This window comes from Lithobates pipiens, unplaced genomic scaffold, assembly GCF_037356315.1.
Source record: "Lithobates pipiens isolate NorthernLeopardFrog02 unplaced genomic scaffold, aLitPip1_a1.2 Scaffold_22, whole genome shotgun sequence".
NCBI lineage: Eukaryota > Metazoa > Chordata > Amphibia > Anura > Ranidae > Lithobates > Lithobates pipiens.
Genome location: NW_027507784.1, coordinates 77373576 through 77400058, shown reverse-complemented (window position 1 = coordinate 77400058; position 26483 = coordinate 77373576). Strand labels below are relative to the sequence as shown.

The window sequence follows — 26483 nt, the reverse complement described above, 5'->3', positions numbered from 1 at the left end:
TCCCTCTGATTTTTTCCGACAAATTTTGTCCAAAACTTGTGTTGCATACACACAGTCGGACAAAGTTGTCGGAAAATCCGATCGTTCAGAACGTGATGACTTTCGTTCGTTATGACGGGACTATGTTGTGGCTAGTAGCGAATAGCTTTGGTCTCGTAATTTGATCTGAGCATGCGTGGCACTTTGATCGGAATTCTCTACAAACGATCGGACAAAGTCCGATCGGATCATTTTGTCGGAAAATTTTATATCCAGCTCTCAAACTTTGTTGGTTGGACATTCCGACAGAAAAAGTCCGATGGAGCCCACACACGGTTGGATTATCCGACAACACGGTCCGATCGGACATTTTCCGTCTGAATTTCCGACCGTGTGTACAAGGGCTAAGAGTTAAATGGGGAAAATGTGTCTCCACTGATGCTTTATCACCAATCCTGGTTTCCCTGACAGCCCAAAATTTTCAAAATCCAATTATCATTGGGACAGAAAGTGAGGTGAAATCTTCTGTACAGGGGGGCACAGACAGCTAAACAAATGTTACAGGGGTGATAACCCTTCCCTATGTTATCCAAAACGCTTAGAAATAGATTTTTTTTGGCTGGAGCTACACTTAAAAAATGTACCTGTTCTGACTTAGATTCAACTTAAGAACAAACCTACAGACCCTGTCTTGTTTGTAACCCGGGGACCGCCTGTAATGAGCAGACCTGTATGTCATTCATTTCTACTACACCCAGGTTGCGGGGAGACCCTCCATATACACCCCAAAACGTAATGCGACAATTATAATAAACCCAGATAACCAGATATCATATTCCCCAGAAACCTCGTGCTATAATACTACATTCAGGTGACCGGAAAACCCTGTCTACTACTCGCTGTAATAATACTACACCCAGTTACTAGAAGCCTGCTAATCGTACTATAGTAATATTACACCTATCTCCCCAATACTGCTAACATAATACACCCCCTTAAAAACTCTATAATTAAATTATAATATATATACTAATACTCCTCCTCCTCCTACTACTAGAGCTTTAATAATACACTCCATCCCAGTTGGGTTTACTATCTCTTAATCTGTCTTCTTAGGTGATCCCTAAAAACTTGTCCCTTCAGGGAAACCAATTCCATCTCCACCTATCAAGTGAACTTTTACTTTCTCCATCAACTGATCTGCACACAGTTATCACCTTTTGTATCACTCGCACACCTCCTGTAGATTGTAAGCTCTCACGGCCGGCAGAGCCCACTGATCACTCCTGTCTCCCTTTTTTAAAGCGGTATTAAACCTAAAAGCGGTGTGTGATTTCGGGGACGTGTACCCGCGTAGGTGGCAGTTTGAGAACCAGTGCTGTGTCTGCACTGCCACTATGTCCCAATAGACATGAATGGAGCTGCCTGCACACAGATGTACGGGACCCCTGTCTATGCTCTGTAGTCAAAAACAGTCCTTCCCGTGGGGGAATACTTTAGTACACCCGTGTGAATGAGGCCTATATTGTAAAGCGCTGTGCAAGCTGACGCTATATAATTCCTGTTTTAAAATAATTCCCCCTCCCCCAGGAGGACTACATATAATAGGACATTTTGGCTTGTTTTCAGGGGAATTGCAGAGTGTGTGGTTTTATCACGTTTTGCTTGTATGTGAAGTTGGCTCCATTGGTTGAAATAAAACAAAAAATGTGATGGAAAAAAAAAACTCTGGGTGGTCGTCGGTCAGGGGGTACTGTGGGTCGAGGCGGTCGTCCGGTCCGGGGGTACTGTGGGCCGGGGCGGTCGTCCGGTCCGGGGGTACTGTGGGCTGGGGCGGTCGTCCGGTCCGGGGGTACTGTGGGCCGGGGCGGTCGTCCGGTCCGGGGGTACTGTGGGCCGGGGCGGTCGTCCGGTCCGGGGGTACTGTGGGCCGGGGCGGTCGTCTGGTCCGGAGCCCCCTCGGAATACACCCCCCCCCCCCGCTTTTTTTTTTTTAACCTGTACACCGATTAGCAATAACATTAACCACCCACCATAACTAATGGAGACATGGAATCCTCTACTCCACTAGACGTCTGATGGTATGTTGGGGTATCTGCCACTAAGCTGTCAGTAGGAGAACATTTAAGTTGGGGAGGTGGGACCTCCATGGATTGGACTTGTTTTTCCAGCACATTCCACGGATGCTCTATTGGATTGAGATCTGGAGAGTTTGGAGGCCAATTCAACTACCGTATTTTTTGGACTATAAGGCGCACTTAAAAGCCCTAAATTTTCTCACAAAATCGACCGTGCGCCTTATAATCCGGTGCGCCTTATATATGACCTGTTGACATCCCTGGAGTTCTTTGGTTAATGCACCCGGAATGATGGCAAGCACCGAATAAGTTTTCTTCACTTGGGCTTTGACAGTATCTGTCAGATGGGCACGCATGGAGTCACAGATCAATAGGGATGGAGATTTGTGGAAAAAGCCACCCGGTCTCTTACCGTAAACCGACGTACCGTAAACCTCTCTCAGGTTGTTCTACTGCGTGACTGATAGCAATGAGTTTGAAATCCGCTTCGTAAGCATGTCTCTTAACAGGAGCCATTTTTGGGGCAGCGGGTAGACCGTAGAAAATGAACGAATGAATGCGCACACCTCCTGACTAAGATGGCCGTAATGCCCAATCCAAGCAGTGCAGCTTCGTGGGATTACCAAAGTTTTGAGTTCAGAGTTTTGTTTCATTAAATGCGCCTTATAATCCAGTGCGCCTTATAGTCCGGTGCGCCTTATATATGGAAATATCCCATTAGCAGGCAGCCATTTGCTAGTGCGCCTTATAATCCGGTGCGCCTTATAGTCCGGAAAATACGGTATTTAAATTCATCATATTGTTCCTTAAAGAGGAAGTAAACCCTGATGAGTTTACTTCCTCTTTCATTCCCTGCAAAGGTAAAGCATAATGGACTACTATGCATCGCATAGTAGCCCATTATGTGTCACTTACCTGACACAGGAGCCAGCGAAGTCACCGCTGTCCCCTGTAGTCCGCCGCATCCATCTTCTTGGTGGGTCTCGCAGCTCCGCCGCTGTCATTCGGCGAAGCCGCAATGACGTCACTCCCACGCATGCGCACGGGAGCCGACACGCGCGGCAGCTCCGTCGTTGAGAATGCTGCGCTCAGTGCGCCTGCGCGACGCTGTCTACGGCGCATGCGCCGTAGACATCAGTGCCTGTTTTCGGGCAAATATCTCCTAAACCATATAGGTTTAGGAGATATTTCTTGGACCTACAGGTAAGCCTTAATCTAGCCTTACCTGTAGGTCAGAGTGGTTTGTAAGGGTTTACAACCACTTTAAACGTAACTCCACTTTTGTTGAGGAAAAAACATTCTCCTCTGGGTGATCTCTGTACATTGCAAGGATTTAAAAAAAATAAAAAATAACTTTGTTGCAGATTCCTGCCTTTTGTTGTTCTGAAGTAGTGGTTTGTGTGTTTGTCCGTGTCCAGAGAGAATCTGTATGGGAGTTATTTCATAATCCATCAATCAGCACCTGCAGGGCTCTGATGAGGAAAGTGTCGGGGTCTACATCCCTATAGATGTGATTTCCCTTTTGGGAGGATCTCACCCAAAAATTTAATTTGTGGCTAAAGAGGATGGTGATAATCTGTGATGCCTGAAATCTAGTTATCACCACGAACGTCAGAGCGAGAGCAATAATTCTAGCACCAGACCTACTGTGTAAATATAATCTGGTAACTTGCAAAGGCTTTTAAAGCGTCGCCTATGGATAATTTAAAGTACCTTAGATTGTCGTCATTCCATGAGCTTATACGCAATTTTAACCACTTTCAGACCGGACCATTTTGCTGGTAAATGACCAGAGGTCTTTTTACACTTTGGCACTGCGCTGCTTTAACTGGTAATTGCGCGGTCATGCAATGTTGTACCCAAACGAAATTTGCGTCCTTTTCTTCCCACAAATAGAGCTTTCTTTTAAAGGTATTTGACTGACTCTGCGATTTTTATTTTTTGCGATATAAGCGTAAAAAGACCGCAAATTTTGAAAAAAAATATTTTCTACTTTTTGTTATTAGAAAAATTCAATAAACTCAATTTTAGTCATACATTTAGGCCAAAATGTATTCAGCCACATGTCTTTGGTAAAAAAAAAGTCAATAATTGTATATTTATTGGTTTGCGCAAAAGTTGTCACATCTACAAACTAAGGTACGTTTTCTGGAATTTACGCAGCTTTTAGTTTACGACTGCCTATCTCATTTCTTGATGTGCTAAAATGGCAGGGCAGTACAAAACCCCCCCATTTTGGAAAGTAGACCCCCTAAGGAAATTGATAAGTGGCATGTTGAGCCCATTGAATATTTTATTTTTTTGCCTCAAGCGATTGAATAATGACAAAAAAACATTTTTTTTTTTTTTTTTTTACACAAAGTTGTCATTAAATGATATATTGCTCACACATGCTATGGGCATATGTGAAATGACACCCCAAAATAAATTCTGCTGCTTCTCCTGAGTACGGGGATACCACATATGTGGGACTTTTTGGGAGCCTAGCCGCGTATGGGGCCCCGAAAACCAAGCACCGCCTTCAGGCTTTCTAAGGGCGTAAATTTTTGATTTCACTTCTCACTACCTATTACAGTTTTGAAGGCCATAAAATGCCAAGATGGCACAAAACCCCCACAAATGACCCCATTTTAGAAAGTAGACACCCCAAGCTATTTGCTGAGAGGCATGTTGACTCCATGGAATATTTTATATTTTGCCACAAGTTGCGGGAAAATTACAAACTTTTTTTTTTTTTTTTACACAAAGTTGTCACTAAATTATATATTGCTCACACATGCTATGGGCATATGTGAAATGACACCCCAAAATAAATTCTGCTGCTTCTCCTGAGTACGGGGATACCACGTATGTGGGACTTTTTGGGAGCCTAGCCGCGTATGGGGCCCCGAAAACCAAGCACCGCCATCAGGCTTTCTAAAGGCGTTACAGTTTTGAAGGCCATAAAATGCCAAGATGGCACAAATCCCCCCAAATGACCCCATTTTGGAAAGTAGACACCCCTAAATTTACGGGTAAACTAGTGAGACTAGGTAATAAATGGCGGGTGCCCTGAAACTATAAAAAAATAACTAACCAACCAGCGTCACCTGTAACAGTTATATGGTGATCACTGGTGAAAGGGTTAACTAGGGGGCAATCAGGGGGCTTTATGCGGTAGTATATGGGGGTCCATGGCGCTATAAAAAGCTGCGGCGAACCTAAATACCTACCTGCCTAACTAGCGTCACCTGTGACACTAATACAGCGATCAGAAAAACGATCACTTATTAGGCTGGGTTCACACTGGAGCGATGCGGGAACGCCACGAATCCGCGGCGGGTTCCCGCATTGCATGCCTCCCGGCGGCAGTTCACACTGCCCTATGCGAACTGCTGGGAGTGTCAGTGAAATGTTAATGACACCCCCAGATCAGTTTGCATATCGCAGTGCGATCTGCAAACTCGGATCGCATGGTGTGAACACCCATGCGATCTGATTCTGCTGCGGACCAAAAAAAGGGTCCCGTGCGAATTTGCGGCGGGTGCGGCGAATGGCTGAACTCGAATCGCACAGAGATCGGATGTGATTTGCACTGCAGTGCGGTGCAAATCACATCCGTTCTCATAAACCGCTGCATTGTGAACCCAGCCTTAGTGACACTGGCGATGGGGGGTGATCACGGGGTTAAACCTTTATTGGGGGGGTTAGGGGGGTACATTAGAACTAAAGGGGGCTAACCCTAACTGCCCTAACAGTTATTACAGTCACAAATGACACCAATGCAAAAAAAAAAAAATGCAATTGGTGTCACTGTGACTGGGGGGGCAGGGGTAATTGGGGGGGGTGATCAGGGGGTAAAGGGGGGGTGCGAGTGTGCCTGGCATGTTCTACTGTGAAGTGTCGTGTTGGTGCAACTCACCGATCCTCTCTCCTCGGTGCCGGAACGAAAAATACCGACACGGAGGAGAGATTACATCACTTCCTCTGCCTGTGTTTACATTACAGGAGAGGAAGTGATGTCACGAAGGATTTCCATTCGTCGGGAGCGATCGCGAGGGGGTGGCCATGAATGAATGGCCACCCGATCGGGCCCCCCACCCGCGGGAAGACAGGGACGTACAGGTACGCCCATATGCCTGCCCGTGCCATTCTGTCGACGTACATCGTCGTGCGGCGGTCGGCAAGTGGTTAAAGCATGAATGTTTGGTATCTACTTGGTGTAACATCATCTTTTATATTTTACCAAAGAAATTGGTATTATATTGTTTGTTCGCTAAAATTCATGAACATGTTTGAAAAACCGCTGCAGAAATCTCACGTGACAAAAGAAATTGCAACACATATATATTTATTTATTTTTTTAATACAGTTTTCTATCAAATTTTTTTTTCCTCACAAAAATGAGTACACCGCTCATGTAAATATTTTATTATCTTTTCATGTGTTGATTGCTCGCCAGGTGCAGCGTATCAGTCTGACACACCGCATCACTGATTATCAGCATGGCCAAACCCCTCCCCCATGCGCATGGCCGGCCAGGACCACCAGGTGTGCCACCCTAGACACCCAGGGATGTCAATTAGTGGCCAGCAGCAATCCCTGCCAGTGCCATCGGTGCCACCTTGTCAGTGCAGCATCATCAGTGCTCTTTAGTGAAGGAGAATTTTATAACAGAAACAAAGAAAAAAAAATTTTTCACAATTTTTGATCTCTCTCTCTGTCGAATAAAATGGCTGTTGCAATATTTTATGTCACACTGTATTTGCAATACTTAAAAAAAAAAAAAAAACACACCAGTAAAGTTAGCCCTTTTTTTGTATAATGTGAAAGATTTTGCGTTGCGAGAATCACGATCTTTTTATTCTTCGCAAAAGAATCGTGATTCTCATTTTGGCCAGAATCGTGCAGCTCTAGTTCCTGCTGAACCAGTGGAGATTTGAAAAGTCTATGGCCGGCTTCAGTGGGAATTGCTCATAAGCTTGGTAGATATTTACAGACACTAAGACTAGGCTCGTGACATTGTCCCTCTTCCCTCTCCCCCTATAAGAGGGCCAATGAGAGGTGTGCCTCTGTGTAAATCCAGGAAGTGAACAGACAGCAGCTTCAGCTGCCCACAGTTAAAATGAATGCCGCCAGATTCAGCGGAGGGAGATTTCTGAGGCATATTTGGTACAGAATCGCAGTATATATAAAATATGTAAAGTGGTTGGAGGGAAGCCTCAGAGTGGCTAAGATGTTTTTATTATAAATTATGTGAGCACACTGCAGTTCCTTTTTAAGGCTCCATTCACACCAAGGTTTTCACTTTTCAGTGAATTTAATGCACAGAAAAAAACGCTGTGGTGTGAACAGGGCACACTGCGCACTTGCAGAAGAACTCACATCTCGCATCTCTGATCTCTGCACCTATTGTGAATGAGGCCTAAGATATGCAACGCCTGACATACTGCTGTGTTCTTTTCCAGATCCTCTGTTAAAGCATTCAATTAGTTATTTACAGCTTTAGCAAATCCCTGTTTATTAGTTATTTCCCAAGTAATGGTATAGCAGAACGGTTATTATAGCAAGTGTTTTGACATTTCCATACCCTCGTAAAAATGCTGACTCAGGTTAAAGCGGTTGTATACCCGCTGAAGTTTCCTGACCTGCAAAGGAAAAGGCATAATGAGCTAGTATGCACCGCATACTAGCTCATTATGAAATACTTACCTTAGAACGAGGCCCCCGACATCTTGCCCGATCCATGCCGAGGGAGCTGACATGTTCCCTCTGCGTTTCTTCCGGGTATCGCGGCTCCGGCGATGTAAGTGGCCGGAGCTGCAATATCGTCACTCTCGCGCATGCGTGCGGGAGATTTCTTCTCGGCAGGGTCCGGCGTCTGCCGGACTTTCAGCTGAGAATCCCCTGTATGCATGCGCCGCTGCAGTCAGCGGCGCATTGGGAGGGGAATTTTTTTTACCTACAGGTAAGCCTTATAGGCTTTCCTGTAGGTAAAAGAAAAAATTGACTATACAACCACTTTAAAGAGGAAGTAAACCCTGATGAGTTTACTTCCTCTTTTTTTCCCTGCAAAGGTAAAGCATAATGGACTACTATGCATCGCATAGTAGCCCATTATGTGTCACTTACCTGACACAGGAGCCAGCGAAGTCGCCGCTGTCCCCTGTAGTCCGCCGCATCCATCTTGCTGGTGGCGTCTCGCAGCTCCGCCGCTGTCATTCGACGAAGCCGCGATGACGTCACTCCCGCGCATGTGCACGGGAATCGACAAATGCGGCAGCTCCATTCTTGGAACTGCCGCGTTCAGTGCGCCTGCGCCGTAGACAGTGGTGCCCGTTTTCGGGCAAATATCTCCTAAACCATATAGGTTTAGGAGATATTGCTTGGACCTACAGGTAAGCCTTAATCTAGGCTTACCTGTAGGTCAAAGTGGTTTGTAAGGGTTTACAACCACTTTAAAAGGCTATGGAGATGCACTCCTGGGATTATAGCTATATTCTGAAGGGTGGGGGCTGTCAGAACAATTCTGTCTCCTGTTCTAAAAATGTAGTGTTGCACTGAAATTTCGGTCGGCAAAAATTTTCGCCTGACAATAGGGTTTTTAGCGTTGTGCCAAAACAAAAATAAAAAAATAGTGCGGCTGAAAACGACCATGATTTTACCGTGATTTTGCCAACGTTTTTACCTCGCTTTTGGTGTTTTTTTTTTTTATAGGTCATGTAAATGTGTGTGTGTGGTGTGGTTTATGCACCAAAAAATGCAGCAAGCAGGATTTTTAACATCGCTTTCGAAAGGTGCCGATAATGGCCAACAATCCATTCATATTCATTTAAATTCATAATATCAATTAAAACATTGAATATATTACAATTATTTTTAAAAATATAAATATCTTTTTAAAAAACGTCAATTTCGGTTTTGGCCAAAGGCATCCTAAAATTAATTTTCATTTCGGTGCACCAGTATAAAAAGTGTCATGGCTGATGATGAATTCAGAACAACATGGCTGCCCTGTTTCTTCTCACACAGTTTTGGTGAGCCCAGTTCACATTTTTATTACAGAGGTGGGGGGTCTTAAAGTGGAAGTCAAGTTCGATCAGTAACGTTTACCTATAGGTAGTGTAAATCTTTCCTAAACGTGTACCGTATAGGAGATATTTACATTACATGCAGCCAGTGACATCACTGGTGCATGCGCTCTGAAGGAACAGCCTCCTGCGGCGCTCCTTCAGAGCCCTGTGCCGTAATCAACTGCTCCTGCGAGCTTGTGGTGGAATGACGCCAGTAACACAGCTGGAGTCTGTGAAGATGGGAGCCCTTGCAGCGCTGATTTCTGGGCGCTGGGAGAGCTTCGTTTTAAGGCAAGTTTGACATAATGTGCTAGTATGCAATGCATACCAGTAGAGCTGCACAATTAATCGTTAGGTCATCTCGATTCAACCCCCCTGACCATTTCTATTGCAGAGTTTGCCTATTCTTTCATATAACAAGTGGAGAGACTTATCTGCTCACTCAGCTGTCAAAAGAAAACATCTGGGCAGTCTGCCAAGTTTTTAAAATGAAACATTGTAACTAAGACTGGCCATACACCTATAGATTATCTGCAGATTTTCTATGGTCAGATGGAAAAAGTGGAACAGATTCCTCCATCTATGCTGAACTGTGTGGCCCAAGCTTCTATATCTTGCTAGTTGGCCCCGCTGGCTCTCACAATACTTGAACATTCTGGTTGGTTGCAGGCATTGTTTAGGTTGAGAGCCAGCGGGGGCCAACTAGCAAGATACTGAAGCTTGGTTCAGTGGGAGATTCCTCCATCCACACAGTTTAGCATACATGAAGAAATCTGTTGCACTTTTTCCATCTAAACATAGAAAATCTGCAGATATTCTATAGGTGTATGGCCAGCTTAACTTCCTTCTTAGATCAAAGTGGGTATAATCTTCTTCTGTGTGGGGGAAAAAAAAAATCCAGGCAGTCTGCCAAGTTTTTAAACAACGTAAATGCAGGACGTTTCACCACTTAAAGTTAGGGGCGCACCGAATGGGTTTTTTGGTGCCGAAACCGATACCGAAAATGAAAAATACACTAGGCCGAAAACCGAAACCGATACCGAAACAGCACCGATACCGAAAATGACTGTTTTTAAAAAATATTTTTATACAGGAGGTGGTTAGAGACTGGGGACATGGTGCAGGAGGTGGTCAGAGACTGGGCACATGGTGCAAGAGGTGGTCAGAGACTGGGCACATGGTGCAAGAGGTGGTCAGAGACTGGGCACATGGTGCAAGAGGTGGTCAGAGACTGGCGACATGGTACAGGAGGTGGTCAGAGACTGGGCACATGGTGCAAGAGGTGGTCAGAGACTGGGCACATGGTGCAAGAGGTGGTCAGAGACTGGGCACATGGTGCAGGAGGTGGTCAGAGACTGGGCACATGGTGCAGGAGGTGGTCAGAGACTGGGCACATGGTGCAGGAGGTGGTCAGAGACTGGGCACATGGTGCAGGAGGTGGTCAGAGACTGGGGACATGGTGCAGGAGGTGGTCAGAGACTGGGGACATGGTGCAGGAGGTGGTCAGAGACTGGCGACATGGTGCAGGAGGTGGTCAGAGACTGGCGACATGGTGCAGGAGGTGGTCAGAGACTGGCGACATGGTGCAGGAGGTGGTCAGAGACTGGCGACATGGTGCAGGAGGTGGTCAGAGACTGGCGACATGGTGCAGGAGGTGGTCAGAGACTGGCGACATGGTGCAGGAGGTGGTCAGAGACTGGCGACATGGTGCAGGAGGTGGTCAGAGACTGGCGACATGGTGCAGGAGGTGGTCAGAGACTGGCGACATGGTACAGGAGGTGGTCAGAGACTGGCGACATGGTACAGGAGGTGGTCAGAGACTGGCGACATGGTACAGGAGGTGGTCAGAGACTGGCGACATGGTACAGGAGGTGGTCAGAGACTGGCGACATGGTACAGGAGGTGGTCAGAGACTGGCGACATGGTACAGGAGGTGGTCAGAGACTGGCGACATGGTACAGGAGGTGGTCAGAGACTGGCGACATGGTACAGGAGGTGGTCAGAGACTGGCGACATGGTACAGGAGGCATCCCCCATTTTGGAGCCAGCGTGTCCCCCCATTTTGGAGCCAGCGTGTCCCCCCATTTTGGAGCCAGCGTGTCCCCCCATTTTGGAGCCAGCGTGTCCCTCATTGCAGCCAGCGTGTGCAGGGAAGAGAGCCGCCTCCGCCGCCTGTTTGATCACAGCGCCGGGAACATTACAGCTTTCATTTCAATAGCTGTGTGTTCCCGGCCGCGCGCCGTCACACGCAGCCCCTCCCCCTTGTCCGGGCACTTAGATAGACAGATCATCTGCAGGATTGGACGGATGATCTGTCTATCAAAGTGCCCGGACAAGGGGGAGGGGCTGCGTGTGACGGCGCGCGGCCGGGAACACGCAGCTATTGAAATGAAAGCTGTGATGTTCCCGGCGCTGTGATCAAACAGGCGGCGGAGGCGGCTCTCCTGCGCTATGCACCCCCCATGATGGGCGTCACCAGGGGCGGGGGCGGAGCCCCACCCCCACCCAGACCACGCCCCATTTTCGGCTCCATTATCGGCCGTTTTTCTCTTTCGGCAGATTGCCGAAAAGGGCATTTTCGGCCGATATGTTTCGGCGGCCGAAATTTCGGTGCATCACTACTTAAAGTGGATGTAAACCCACTCTCATCCTTTCTAAACTACTGCAATATTGGTTATCTAGAAGGATATAGATGCCTCCTGCATGTATACTTATCTGTCAAATGTCTCCCCTCTGTCTGCTATGAGACCCGAAAAACTGCAGATTTTGTGGGCGGGTCTGTTTTCCAGGGATCAGTGGGTGGAGTCGTGATGTCAGTAGACTCCCCGCCCACCTCTACACTCCCCTTATCAACATGCATTTTCTCCTGTGTATTTCTTACACTGAACTTCTGCTATGATCTCTAACATCCAAAACCCAGAAAAGTCCCCACATGACTTCAGCATCGCAAATCATGCCGAGGTGTGGAACAGCCAATCCTTGCAGAGCAGCAGAAGAAAGGAGTGGGAGGGAATTAAAAAATTCATGGCTCTTAGGCTAGAGCACATCACCTGTCACAGCAAGGGGGAGGATTAAACAATGGTTTTTCTGTTTGTCAAGATTCATCTCACTGAAGGAGGAGGATTGCTCAGAGCTGGATTAACTCTTTGTGGCAAGATTGGGCTCAAATCATAGGAAATCGTATGCTCTACATTATGACCTCAAAAATATCAATTGCTGCAATGTTTTATGTCACACTGTATTTTTCCCAGCGGTCTTTCAAACGCAATTTTTTTGGGGAAAAAAAATAAACTTAAAAAAAAACAGTAAAGTTAGCCCATTTTTTTTTTTTTTTTTTTTTTTTTTAATGTACATAATATAACTGTGTACTAACATTTATAGGTAATGTTGATCTGGGGAAAATCAGATTGCCTCTCGGGGGATCAGGAAGGAATTTTTTTTTTTTTTTTTTTCCCTCTGCTGTAGCAAATTGGAGCATTCTCTGCTGGGGTTTTTTTTTTGTTTTTTTTGCCTTCCTCTGGATCAACTGTGGGCATAAAATTGGGTACATTGAATTATACGATGTTTTTTTTTTTTTTTTTTTTTTTTTTATTGTTTTTAAGGTTGAACTGGATGGACTTGTCTTTTTTTCAACCTGACTAACTATGTAACTATGTAATGTGAAAGATAATGTTACGCCGTGAGAATCGTGATCTATCTTCTAAGCAAAAAAAAATAGTGATTCTCATTTTAGCCAGAATTGTGCAGCTCTACATACTAGCACATTATGGCATTATCTTGCAGGGCAAGAAAGAAAAAAAGAAAGTCCAGCAGTTTACAACCGCTTTAACACTGAAAAAAATAAAAAAGCTTGGGAGTTGTTCTTAAGGCCTCATGCACACAAGGCATTTGCCCAGCTCTTCTGAACACCTGACAGGAAAAAGTGGCTTAAAAACACATTTTAGGCATGTCAAGCATTTGGGTGTTCATTCATTTTATTAGCCTGGATATTAATGTATCCTGGCCAGCCATTGGAATAAATGAACACTCAGTTTAGTCATGTTTATGCGCACTTACACGTGTTTATGCATGTTTAGCATTTTTTATCTATTTTTTTTCTTCCCCAACGCCCCTCGCATAAACTTGCTGGGGATGATTTTTTTATTTTTTTTCCTGTATCTCAATCTTCTCTTCTCACGCCCGTAAACCTCTGTGTACATGGACACATCGGCTAATATAGAGGAGCTTTTAAAGGCAGAATAAAAAAAATTATAATAACGTATGTTATCCACCACTTCCGCCACGACTGTGCTGTCATTCGTTACAACACAAGCTGAAGAGCGGGTGCCAGACAATGATTTAAATCATTGGCCAGAACCCGCCGAGCGAATGACAGAAGAGAGCCCTGTGTTTACCTGTCTCTTTAGACAGCAGCAATGTGCCTATTATTATTATTATTATTATTATTATTATTAGTAAAAAATGTAAATATTACCAACAGTACACATTTAGTGCCAGTTCACACTACCGCGACTTGTCAGGTGACTTAGCCACCTGACAAGTCGCGCTCTCCGTTCTGTACTATGGAACCGTTCTAATAGGACCGACTTAGAAAAAGGTTCCTGTACTATTTTTGGGGCGACTTCAGGTGACTTGCATTGACTTCTATACAGTAGTCGTTTTGCAAGTCGCTGCTGAAGTCGTGTGCAGGTCGCGTCTGTGAGTCGCGCTGCAAGTCGCGTCGCCCCCGTGTGAACGGGCACTTAGGCACACAGTTGACCCTTTCATTATTGCCCAATAAATGTTAACCCCTTTCCAGAAAGTGTAATTTGTACGGGTTTTTTGGCACTGATCACTCTATTAGTATTGGTGGCAGTTAGTTCCCCCCCCACCACCTTCGCTTGTTTGCTTCCTCCCCCGCTGCCACATTTGCTACCTTTCGGTGGGGGGGGGGGGTGTACATATCAAAACCAGTTATCTGCTCCCACTTCCATGTAAGATCACCACATCATTGTGTGGCAATCTATGGAGGGAACACACACACACATCCCAGAAGACAGCAGGACTGTTCAGAAAGCACAGCGTTGCATGCGCAGTAGGAAATGGGCTGTGAAGCCGCAAGGCACCTGGAGCTGATGGACTGTAAGTGCTATATTAAGTCAGCAACTACATTATTTGTTGCTGCTGACTTTTAATTTTTCTTCCCCCAGGTTGGAACTCCACTTTAATGTTAGGTGGCCTGCTGCATCATGGCAGTCCCAATATAAGTCACTGATTGCTGCCAATACTAGTATAAAAATAAAGGTTGTATAGCCAAAAATAGAAAAAAAAAAAAGATTTTAATTTTTTTTCAAACTTTTTTTCTTTTTTTTTTTTTTGGTTATAATCAAAAAAATAAACAGTGGCGATCAAATACCACCAAAGAAAGCTTCTATTTGTGTTCAAAAATAGATATAAATTTAGTCTGTGTACAGTGTTGCAAGATTTCTGGCTTCCAGGTGTCTTCTATGCAGGTAACGAGCTGAGATTAGGAGCACTTTCTTGAAGTGAGTGCTCCTAAGGCCCCTTTCACACGGACGGACAGTTCAGGTCCACCTGTTGTTTTTTTAGGTGGACCTGAACGGACGCTCCATGTTAAAGAGGAAGTAAACCCTGATGAGTTTACTTCCTCTTTCATTCCCTGCAAAGGCAAAGCATAATGGACTACTATGCATCGCATAGTAGCCCATTATGTGTCACTAACCTGACACAGGAGCCAGCGAAGTCACCGCTGTCCCCTGTAGTCCGGAGCGTCCATCTTCTCGGTGGGTCTCGCTGCTCCGCCGCTGTCATTCGGCGAAGCCGCGATGACGTCACTCCCGCGCATGCGCACGGGAGCCGACACGGCAGCTCCGTTGTTGGAAATGTCGCGCTCATTGCGCCTGCGCGCTGTAGACAGCGGTGCCTGTATTCGGGAAAATATCTCCTAAACCGTATAGGTTTAAGAGATATTTCTTGGACCTACAGGTAAGCCTTAATCTAGGCTTACCTGTAGGTCAAAGTGGTTTGTAAGGGTTTACAACCACTTTAAGTCTATGGTGCGATGGATGTCAGCGGTGATCATGTCCGCTGACATCCGATCCGCTAAAATCAGACGTTATGGCGATACGTTCGTTTACATCCTATCGGGTGAGATCTGATGAAAACGGACGTGCTGATATTCTGATCCCTCCATTGGAATCAGCGGCGCTCTCACAGACCCCTCCCCGCTCAGTGAGCAGAGACGGACCTGTCATCCGCCGGCTCAGCGCAGATCAATGGAGAGATCTCCTGCTGAGCTGGGGGACTCTGCTGAGTGGATCCGCCTCATGTGAATGAGGCCTAACGGGGTGGATTTGATTTAAATTAAGTTGATTTAAATTATTATTTAAATCACTAGCATAAAGGCTTGATTTAAATCATAATTTTTAAAAAGCAACTGTCATCTCTGTCCCGCAGCAGATTCTCCTCTTTAATGGGACGGCTGGTGATGTGGCAGTGACACAACAAGGTGAGGGATGTGGCGGCAGCAGGTGAGGGGATGTCAGTTAACAGGCGCTGCCATGATGGATTTGAAAGGACAGGTGCTCTTTAAATGTAAGGACTTATTCTTGCTGGTAGTTGGGGAAACCTTCATTTTGTTTGCAAATATTAAAGATTCTATTTAGAATAAAATAAGCTGTAAGGTTAGTAAAACAACAATATCAGAACTGATTCAATCATACAGTTTGTAGTGTACATAGATTTGCAAAACAATGAGATAAAGGAATATTCCTGAACTCTGTTTTATCTCATGGTTACTGTGAAATTGGGTGAATGCATCAATGCAGTGCATGTCATCTCAGCTTGGATTCATTGAATGAGTTTACCAAAAATGTCAATATTGCTACATAACTAAGCTCCATTTCATGCTGAATAAACTAATGCATCTTAACCACCTCAATACAGGGCATTTTCACCCCCTTCCTGCCCAGGCCATTTTTCATCTTTCAGCACTGTCACACTTTGAATGACAATTGCGCGGTCATACAACACTGTACCCAGAAAAATTATAATTTTGTCCCCACAAATAGAGCTTTCATTTGGTGGTATTTGATCACCTTTGCGTAATTTTTATTTTATTTTTATTTTTTTTGTGTGCTATAAACAAAACAAGGGTGACAAGTTTGAAAAAAGCAATATTTTTTACTTTTTCTATAATATCCAATTATTTATTTTTTTTTTAAACACATTTTTTCCAGTTTAGGCCAATATGTATTCTACATATTTTTGGTAAAAAAAAAAAACGCAATAAGCGTATATTGATTTGCGCAAAAGTTATAGCTTCTACAAAATAGAGGATAGAGTTATAGCTATAGCTATATATATATATATATATATATATATATATATATATATATTATAAAAAAAAAAAATTTTTCTAGTAATGGCAGTGATCTGCTATTTTTTTTTTTTTTTTTTTTTTTTTATGGTGATTGCGGCAGACATATCGGACACACTTGACACGTTTTTGGGACCATTCACATTTATACAGCGATCCATGCTATAAAAATGCATTGATTACTGTATAAATGTGACTGGCAGGGAAGGGGTTATAACAAGGTGGTGATCATCAAGGGGTTCATATGTTCCCTGAGAGTGATTCTAACTGTAGGGGGAGGGGACTCTCAAGGGGGGGAGACCGATCGGTGTTTCTCTGTACTACAACGAGAGCTGTGCCGCCTGGCTGTCAATTGACAGCCGGCGGTTGGCAAGCATTTAAATCGAAAACTATCTTTTAGATCAGGAGTCTCCAAAATATGGCCCTCCTATTGTTGAACTACAATTCCCATCATGCCTAGTCATGTCTGTGAATGTCAGAGGTTTACAATGCCTCATGGGAAGTGTAGTTCTGCAATAGCTGGAGGGCTGTAATTTGGAGATCCCTGTTTTAGATTGATTTTTACACCAAAAGCTTTTTATTTAAACATTTTTTTTGATAAAAATACAAAAAATCTGAACCTTTTATGTTTTTTTTTTTTGTTTTTTTTCATTGATTTATATCCACTCTGGCTCCTAATCCCTGCTTGTTACCTCCTATAAGACACCTGTCCACAGAAGCAATAAATCAATCCGATTCCAATCGCTCCACCATGGCCAAGACCAAAGAGCTGTCCAAGGATGTCAGGGATAAGATTGTAGACCTACACAGGGCTGGAATGGGTGAATACCGCCAAAGAAGGCTCTATTTGTGTGAAAAAAAAAGATATAAATTTATAGTCACACTGCCATGACTTAAGTCGCATGATTTTTTTTCCCGCGATTTTGCCACGATTTCAGGGAATGCCTGGTCTGCGGACCTCAACTCGCATCAAAGTCAGACCAAAGTAGTACAGGGACTATGTTGAAGTTGGTGTGACTTGAAGTCGCACAGATATGAATGGTAATGGGGAAATTATGGGGTGCGACTTTGCAGTCCCAAGTCGCAGGGCAAGTCGCAAAAATGTGAAAGGGGCCTTAAAGTAGTGTAGTGCTGAATAGCAATAAATGGCCGGGTCATGAAGAGGGTGATTTTCATGGTCCCCTTAGGAGGGTCCAGCATTACACAGGCTGGGCTTACGTTCTATTATATGAGTGGCACTCAGTCCAGATGAATGCTGCTGCTGTCAGAAAAAGCTGCAGTGATTACCGGACTGGCCAGAACACTTGGGGTTGTTGGAGGCGTATTTATTGGCAGTACCGTAGGATTGGGGAGGGGGGGGGGGGCACATACTTGGAGTTCTGCTTTAATTTGTTGGACCATTTTTCTGTACAACACCCTCCAACCTCTGGATTTGTTTTGGCCCACAGATGGAGGCGTTTTCCACTCTTGCCAAAAAGGAAATCCTCTTTATCTTTGCTAAAGCAGCTTTTTATTTTATTTAGTTTTTTTCTTTTTCCATGTGTACTTCTACTCCTCATCCCCTTATAGTTTTCTGTCCCTCGTTGCTTACAGATCACTTTTTTCATTTAAAGTTAGATTGTTGGTGAGGTAAATGGTGTTTGTTTTTTTTCTTCATCAGGTTAAGGTAGTGAAGTTTTCCTATATGTGGACCATAAATAATTTTAGTTTTTGCCGAGAAGAAATGGGAGAAGTTTTAAAAAGTTCAACTTTCTCTTCGGGGCCAAATGATAAGATGAAATGGTAAGCGGCTTTCTTTCACTGTATTATGGGAAGCGCATGTTTTCATCCTCTTTGTGAAGATGTATGTATTAATGCATTTAAAAAAAAAAACAAAAAAAAAACGTACCTCCTTTTTCTAGGTGTTTGCGAGTGAACCCCAAAGGGCTGGATGATGAGAGCAAGGATTATCTATCTTTATACCTGCTACTGGTTAGCTGTCCGAAAAGTGAAGTTCGAGCAAAGTTTAAATTTTCTCTATTAAATGCAAAAAGGGAAGAAACAAAAGCCATGGGTGAGTTGTTGCTGATGTCTGAAAGATTGTATGTTGTACCATTGGGGTCTCATTTGCAAACACAAGAACGAATTTGAATGAAATTGACATTTTAGTATTTCTTTCAATGCACACGTAAAGACCAACCTTTTTTTGTTTTGTGTTTTTTATTAAAAAAAAAAAAAAGAGAGAAATTAAGCAAAGGTGTGTAATATAAAATATATAATATATAGTAATAACATGGCAAAAACGTATAGACAGGTGTGTGTTTTGAAGGCAGTTCACTGAATCACAGCGCCGGAGCAGCGATGACGTCACTCCCGCGCATGCGCACGGGAGCCGAGACTCGCGGCATTGCCTTCATCGACGATGTCGCGCATGCGCCGTAGACAGCGGTGCCAGTCTTCGGGCAAATATCTCCTAAACTGTATAGGTTTGGGAGATATTTCTTGGCCCTACAGGTAAGCCTTAATCTAGGCTTACCTGTAGGTCAAAGTGCTTTGTAAGGGTTTACAACCACTTTAAGATCTATTGGACAACACACACACACACACACACACACACCAGCTTTTTGAAACCAGTTCAAAAACTCAAAATTGTATCGTTGAACTATTTCAGGTCCATAATTATACGTATGTCCTAAGATCGAAAAGAAACCTGTTGAGAGATGCTGATAATTCCTTAAGGCCCGGTTCACACCGCTGCGGGGGGAGATCCGGATGTGATTCGCACAGCAAATCACATCCGATCTCCGTAGCGATGCGAGTACAGCCATACAGATAGTATGGCTGAATTCGCATCGCTCCCGCAGCAAACTCGCACGGGACCCTTTTTTTGGTCCGCAGCAGAATCGGATCGCATGGGGGTTCACACCATGCGATCCGATTCCTGTGCGAGTCGGCAGATCGCACTGCGATATGCGGACGGATCTGGGGGTGTCATTAACATATCATTGACACTCCCAGCCGTCCGCATAGGGCAGTGTGAACTGCCGGCGGGAGGTTTGCGATGCGGGTAAACGCCGCATCGCTATAGTGTGAACCCGGCCTAAAAGATGATTTACTACTCCTTACTTTGCTTTCATACCTACTCGGGACAGGTCATGGTTTTCCTGACTTCCATTCACTTCCATTTCCCACCACCTTATCTGTCTTGTCCAGCTCTTTCCCCAAATTTTAATTTTGTGTGTGTCTATCTGGGGTGTTCTTGTACAACTGCCCAGGATGAGAGTTTAATAATCTTACTAATCCAGAGAAACTCTTTAGGACCATGAAGGCTCTGAGGATATGCAATACCTGAAGTAAATAAACATATACCGATCGGCCATAATTTTGACCAGTGACAGGTTATGTAAAAAACAAGCAAAAACACTGCTTTTGCGCTGTCTTCATGGCGGTCACATGACTCAAGGTCTCTGTACAGCTCCGATGGAAGCATACTGCGGGAGGGACCGTGATCGCCCTCTGACGGCAGAGCTGCCCTGATTTTCATGGTCTGTTTAGAGAGGGAATACCGGAAGTGCCAGATTCAGGTGTTTGTGTGTGTTTTTTTTTTTTTTTTTTTTTTTACAGTTTAAAGGGGGCAGATTACACAGTACATGCACTGCTTTAACCACTTGACCACTGGACACTTAAACCTCATTCCTAACCAGACCAATTTTCAGCTTTCGGTGCTCTCATAGTAGGTGAGGTTGCAAAAAGACACAAGTCCATCAAGTCCAACCTATGTGTGTGATTATATGTCAGTATTACATTGTATATCCCTGTATGTTGCGGTCGTTCAGATGCTTAATCTAATAGTTTCTTGAAACTTTTGATGCCCCCCGCTGAGACCACCGCCTGTGGAAGGGAATTCCACATCCTTGCCGCTCTTACCATAAAGAACCCTAGTTTAAGGTTAAACCTCTTTTCTTCTTATTTTAATGAGTGGCCTAGAGTCTTGTTAAACTTTTTATGCAAATTTTTTTTATCCTTATTGTGGGGTCACCAGTACGGTATTTATAAACTGAAATCATATCCCCTCTCAAGCGTCTCTTCTCCAGAGAGAATAAGTTCAGTGCTCGCAACCTTTCCTCATAACTAATATCCTCCAGACCCTTTATCAGCTTAGTTGTCCTTCTTTGTACTCGCTTCCTGAGGACTGGTGCCCAGCACTGGACAGCATAATCCAGGTGCGGCCGGACCAGAGTCTTGTAGAAACATTTCTCACATTTTGAATGACTATTACTCAGTCATGCAACACTGACTCTATATGAAATTTTTGTCCTTTTTTGTTTTTCACACACACAGAGCTTTATTTTGGGGTTATTTAATCACTATTGAGGTTTTTTTTTTTTTTTTTTTTTTTTTTGTGCTATAAAAGGAAAAAAAAAGACAGAAAATTCTGTAAAAGAAAAAAGAAATGCATTTTTCTTCTTTTTCTGTTTATAAACTTTTGCAAATTACTAAATTTTTCTTCATACATTTTTGTCCAAAATGTGTACTGCTACATGTCATTGGTAAAGATAACCCAAATTGGTGTATATTATTTCATCTTTGTGAAAGTTTTATAGAGTCCACAAGCTATGGTGCCAATCTCTAAAAATTTGATCACACCTGATGCACTGATGGCCTATCTCATTTCTTGAGACCCTAACAAGCCAGGAAATTACAAATACCCCCCAAGTTACCCCTTTTTGGAAAGTAGACATTCCAAGGTATTTTGTTATAATACGTTATTTCTCACAGTATATGCATAGCACAAATTACACCCCAAAACACATTTTACTCCTCCTGAGTATGGCAATACCACATGTGAGACTTTTACACAGCCTGGCCACATACAGAGGCACAACAGGCAGGGAGTGCCATCAGGTATTCTAGGAGCATAAAATACACACATCATTTCTTGACTACCTCTTACATTTTTGAAGGCTCTGGAGCACCAGGACAATGGAAACGCCCCAAAAATTACCCAATTAGCAAAGAAAACAACCCAATGTATAATCTGAGGCATAATGAGTCTTTTGAATATGTCATTAAATTTTTTTTTTTTCTACAAGTTTTTGAAAAATATGTAAAGAAAATGAAAACGCATATTTATTTTATTTTTTACACAAAGTTGTCCAGTTATACAATATTTCTAACACATATCATGTACCTACCAAAAATTACACCCCAAAATTCTCCTACTCCTCCTGAGTACGACGATACCACATGTTGGGAGACTTTTACACAGCCTGGCCACATAGGCCCAACATGCAGGGAACACCGTCGGGTGTTCTAGGGGCATAAGTTTCAAATCTAATTTGACTACCTGTTACACTTTTGTGAGACACTAGTGGCATGGATGAGCATGAATGTGGATGGGTATGGATGGGATGGCTGAGGATGGATGGATGAGTATTGCTGAGCATGGATGGCTGGATTATGCTGGAATTGTCATATATCAGAGCTGTGGGCACTACAGATCCAGCCCACAGTGCTGCAGCACCTGATCTCTCCCATCTCCGCTCACACTGTACCAATCGGTACAGAGAGGGGAGAGAGGAACCAGATATGACGGTGGTCACAGATTTTCCCAGGTGTGCGCCAGGACATGATTCTGGGAGGATATCAATTTACTCCCTCCCAGAGTTATCGAGTCGCGCTGTAGCTGTCATTCGACTATGGCGCGGTCGTTGGGTGGTTAAAGTGGTTGTAAACCCACTTTAGAAAAAATAAAAATAACACCTGCAAGACACAGGTATGAGCTAGTATTATGTAGCTCATTATGTAATACTCACCTGAAATCGAAGCCCTCACTGCGGTGCCCTTACACAGCACTGGGCCGGCGACATCACCTCCGGGTATCTCGGCTCCAGCGCTGTGATTGACCGGAGCCACGATGACGTCACTCACGCGCGGGAGCTGCGTGTACCAGCACTCACTGAATCAATGGCACATACGTGCCGTTGCTTCAGTTTGCATGTGCCGATGATGTCGGCACATGCAAATACAGGGGATATCTCCTAAACCATGCAGGTTGGGGAGATATCCAGGGTAGCTACAGGTAAGCCTTATAGACTTACCTGTAGCAAAAAGTGCTCTGTAAGGGTTTACAACCACTTTAAGGTACCAGAATATCTTTAACCAAAAAAAAAAGCTTTAATGTTCCTCCCGAAATCCAATAGCCTGAGTTTATTAATAGTTATGGAACCACAATTCACATCAACCCCTCTTGGATGCACCAGTTTGTTTTTCTTTTTCTGTTCTTGCTCTAATGCTTTTCTCGCAGTACCTTTTGCACTTATGAAAGCTTTAATATTCACTTCTATTTATTTTGGTGTTTTATTCAGAAAGTCAAAGAGCTTACCGGTTTGTCCAAGGCAAAGACTGGGGCTTTAAGAAGTTTATTCGGCGAGATTTTTTACTTGACGAAGCTAATGGTCTCTTACCGGATGATAAACTTACCTTGTTCTGTGAGGTAGGTGGAATTCTTTCTTTCCTCAATGTTTTCACTGCTTGCAATTGTAATGTGTGAAATGGTTCCATGGCTAATGGAATTCAGTAGATCTTGAGGCTGCATTCACACCTTAGAGTTTTCAGCTCATAAAATGCCTGAAAAACGCCCAACAAGCAAAATCCTATTAATTTAAAAGACACTGGTTCACATCTGAGCGTTTTGTCACCTGAAGCAAAACGCCTGAAGCTCAAAGTACATGAGCTTCTTTGGGGCCGATTTTTCTGCTTTTTACATTGGTGACCTTTTGGCATGTTCAGGATCATGCCAAACAAGGGTCAAAATCGAGGCAATAAACGTAGTAAAAACATGCGACTTTGAAACGCTCAGGTGTGAATGCAGCCTAAAGTAAAACTGTTGCCAGGCTGTGGACATTCCCTATTTGTGTTCTTAACATGCAGTACATAAAGTTTTTAATTAAACCCTCACTTAACCAAACACCCTCTCTCCTCTTGTGTACCTGCTGTGTGTTTAAAGAGGTTGTGAACCCTAAAAACAAAACAAAAACAAAAAAAACCCTGCAAGACAAAGGCATGATGAGCTAGTATGCATTTCATACTAACCCATTATGAGATACTTACCTTAAAACGAACCTGAGACTGCTGACATTTTCCCCGGAGTTTCTTCCAGGTTCAGGGGCTCCGGCGCTGTGATTGGCTGGAGCCGCGATGAAGTCACTCGCGTGCGTTTGCCACCGGTCATGTCACAGGGCCCTAAAGAAACGTCACGATGGAGCGCTCCTTCAGTGTGCATGCGCTGATGGCAGCGTGTAAATATTTCCTAAACATTCTTGTTAAAATTCCTAAATGGTGAAAGTTCAGGAGATATTTACAGTACCTACAGGTACGCCTTATTATACCTTACCTGTAGGTACAATTAAACAGGAAGACTTCACTTCCTCCTTTTAAAGGCCAACAGTTGACTTTCACTACAAATGTTTGCTAGCCCCCACCCCCACATGTACATAATATATTGCTCTTTTAATGTGGGTGCACAATAAAGACAAATACCTTTTTTAAAACCTTGAGTCAGCAGGTTTTTTCTTCCTCCAGCCATCAATGTGGGTGTGCCCTCAGCATTGGCACAAATGTACTTGATGGTGGTGCAGACACATGACCAGTGAAGAAGAGCAGATTTGGGAGACCAGTTGTCCGGCAGAAAGGAAGCATGTAGAATGAGGTGCTCTATGCACTCTGAGAGCCACCCTAAGCTATAACAGTAAAGAGGAGAATCTTCCTATTATTTATTACTGATCAGAATTCCACTTTATTCTTAGTGACTGGAAGTCTGTCAAGTCACTAATTAGAGAGGGGCGTATTAGGAACTGATGTGATAGAACTGACAATATTCTCTGCTATAAATAGAACACTTGATTACTCCTCTAACAGCTGGGACATGTTGTAAAGTGGAACTTTTTTTATGGTGCGATTCCCCCTTCTCCGCCAGAGCTTCATTTCTGCATTTTTTTTTTCAAGGCACGAGTCCTCTTCTTCACCAGAGCTTCCTTTGTGTGGTTTTGACGTGAGAACCGGAAGTCCCACCTCTGTGCATTTCGTCATACAGGAAGACACCGGGTTTATGACGTACGTAGAGGTGGAGCTTACAGTTCTGACGTCACATCCTCACAAAAGAAGCTCTGGTGGGGAAGGGCGATCACCCCCTGAAAATGAAAGTTCTACTTTTACAAGTCCCAGCTGACCTCTAGCTGGAGCTACTGAGGAGTGATTCTTTTGTATGTTTTATAGCAAAGAATACAGGATGTAGAGGAGCAGCGGTGGTCACTGAAACATTCGCTTGCCTGATTTATTCTGGTGCCAGACTAACACAATATATTGTATGTGCAATTCTTGTTTTTGTGGGTTATTTTTATTAGAGAGATCTGTGATATTTCTGGTCTGTGTCATCTCCATCCTTTGAGCATACAGTGCATCTGGAAAGTATTCACAGTGCTTCACTTTTCCACATTTTGTTACAGCCTTGTTCCAAGGCTGGATGGCTTAAATTCATTTTTCCTCAAAATCCTACAAACAATACCTCATAATGACAATGTGAGAGAAATTTGTTTGAAATATTTGCAAATGTTTCAAAAATAATGATACGAAAATAATATCAAATGAAAAAATCCCATGTACGTAAGTATTCACAGCCTTTACCATGACACTGAAATTAAACTCTGCTGCATCTGGCTTCCACTGATCATCCTTGAGATGTTTCCTCAACTTGATTGCAGTCCACCTGTGGTAAATTCAGTTGATTGGACATGATTTGGAAAGGCACACACCTGTGTATATAAGGTCCCACATTTAACAGTGCATGTCAGAGCACAAACCATGCCATGAGATCCAAGGAATTGTCTGTAGACCTCCGAGACAGGATTGTATGAAGGCACAGATCTGGGGAAGGGTACAGAAACAGTTCTGCAGCATTGAGGGTCCCAATGAGCACAGTGGCCTCCATGATCCATAAATGGAAGAAGTTTGGAACCACCAAGATTCTTCCTAGAGAGGGCCACCCAGCCAAACAGCCCCATCAGGGGAGTAGGGCTTTAGTCAGGGAGGTGACCAAGAACCTGATGGTCACTCTGACAGAGCTGCAGTATTTCTCTGTGGAGAGGGGAGAATCTTCCAGAACAACAACAATCTCTACAGCTCTCCACCAATCAGGCCTGTATGGTAGAGTGGCCAGACGGAAGCCACTCCTCAGTAAAAGGCACCTGAAGGACTCTGACAATGAGAGACGCAATTCTCTGGTCTAATGAAACAAAGATTGAACTCTTTGGCCTGAGTGGCAAGCGTCATGTCTGGAGGAAAGCAAGGCAACGCTCATCACCTGGTCAATACCATCCCTACAGTGAAATGTGGTGGGGATGGCATCATGCTGTGGGGATGTTTTTCAGCGACAGAAACTGGGAGACTAGTTGGGATCGAGGGAAAGACAATGAATGCAGCAATGTAGATCCTTGATGAAAATCTGCTCCAGAGCTCTCTGGACCTCAGACTAGTGCGAAGGGTTATCTTCCAACAGGACAACGACCCTAAGCACACAGCCAAGATAACAAAGTAGTGGCTGTGGAACAACTCTGTGAATGTCCTTTAGTGGCCCAGCCAGAGCTGAGACTTGAACCCGATTGAACATCTCTGGAGAAGAAAATGGCTGTGCACAGACGCTCCCCATCCAACTTGATGGAGCTTGAGAGGTCCTGCTAAGAAGAATGGGAGAAACTGCCCAAAAATAGGTGTGCCAAGCTTGTAACATCCATACTCAAAAAGACTTGGCTGTGATTGGTGCCAAATGTACTTAAAGTATTGAGCAAAGGCTGTAAATACTTATGTACATGTGATTTAACTATATATAAAAAAAAAAAAAAAAAAATTCAAACAAATTTCATGTTTTCATTGCGGCGTATTGTTTGTCGACTTTTGAGGAAAATAATCTATTTTGGAATAAGGCTGTAACATAACAAAATGTAGAAAAAGTGAAGTGCT

At 43.8% G+C, this 26483-nt stretch overlaps 1 protein-coding gene across 1 annotated transcript in view; it reads left to right on the top strand.

Annotated features, from left to right (window-relative positions):
* The window catches only part of SPOPL (speckle type BTB/POZ protein like), a 75970-nt gene that overhangs the window by 2296 nt on the left and 47191 nt on the right, over positions 1 to 26483 (top strand). Inside the window, exons 2-4 of the mRNA XM_077447758.1 lie at positions 18148 to 18269; positions 18389 to 18540; positions 22835 to 22962. Coding sequence (XP_077303884.1) covers positions 18148 to 18269; positions 18389 to 18540; positions 22835 to 22962 — 402 coding nt within the window. The remainder of the gene's footprint in view (positions 1 to 18147; positions 18270 to 18388; positions 18541 to 22834; positions 22963 to 26483) is intronic.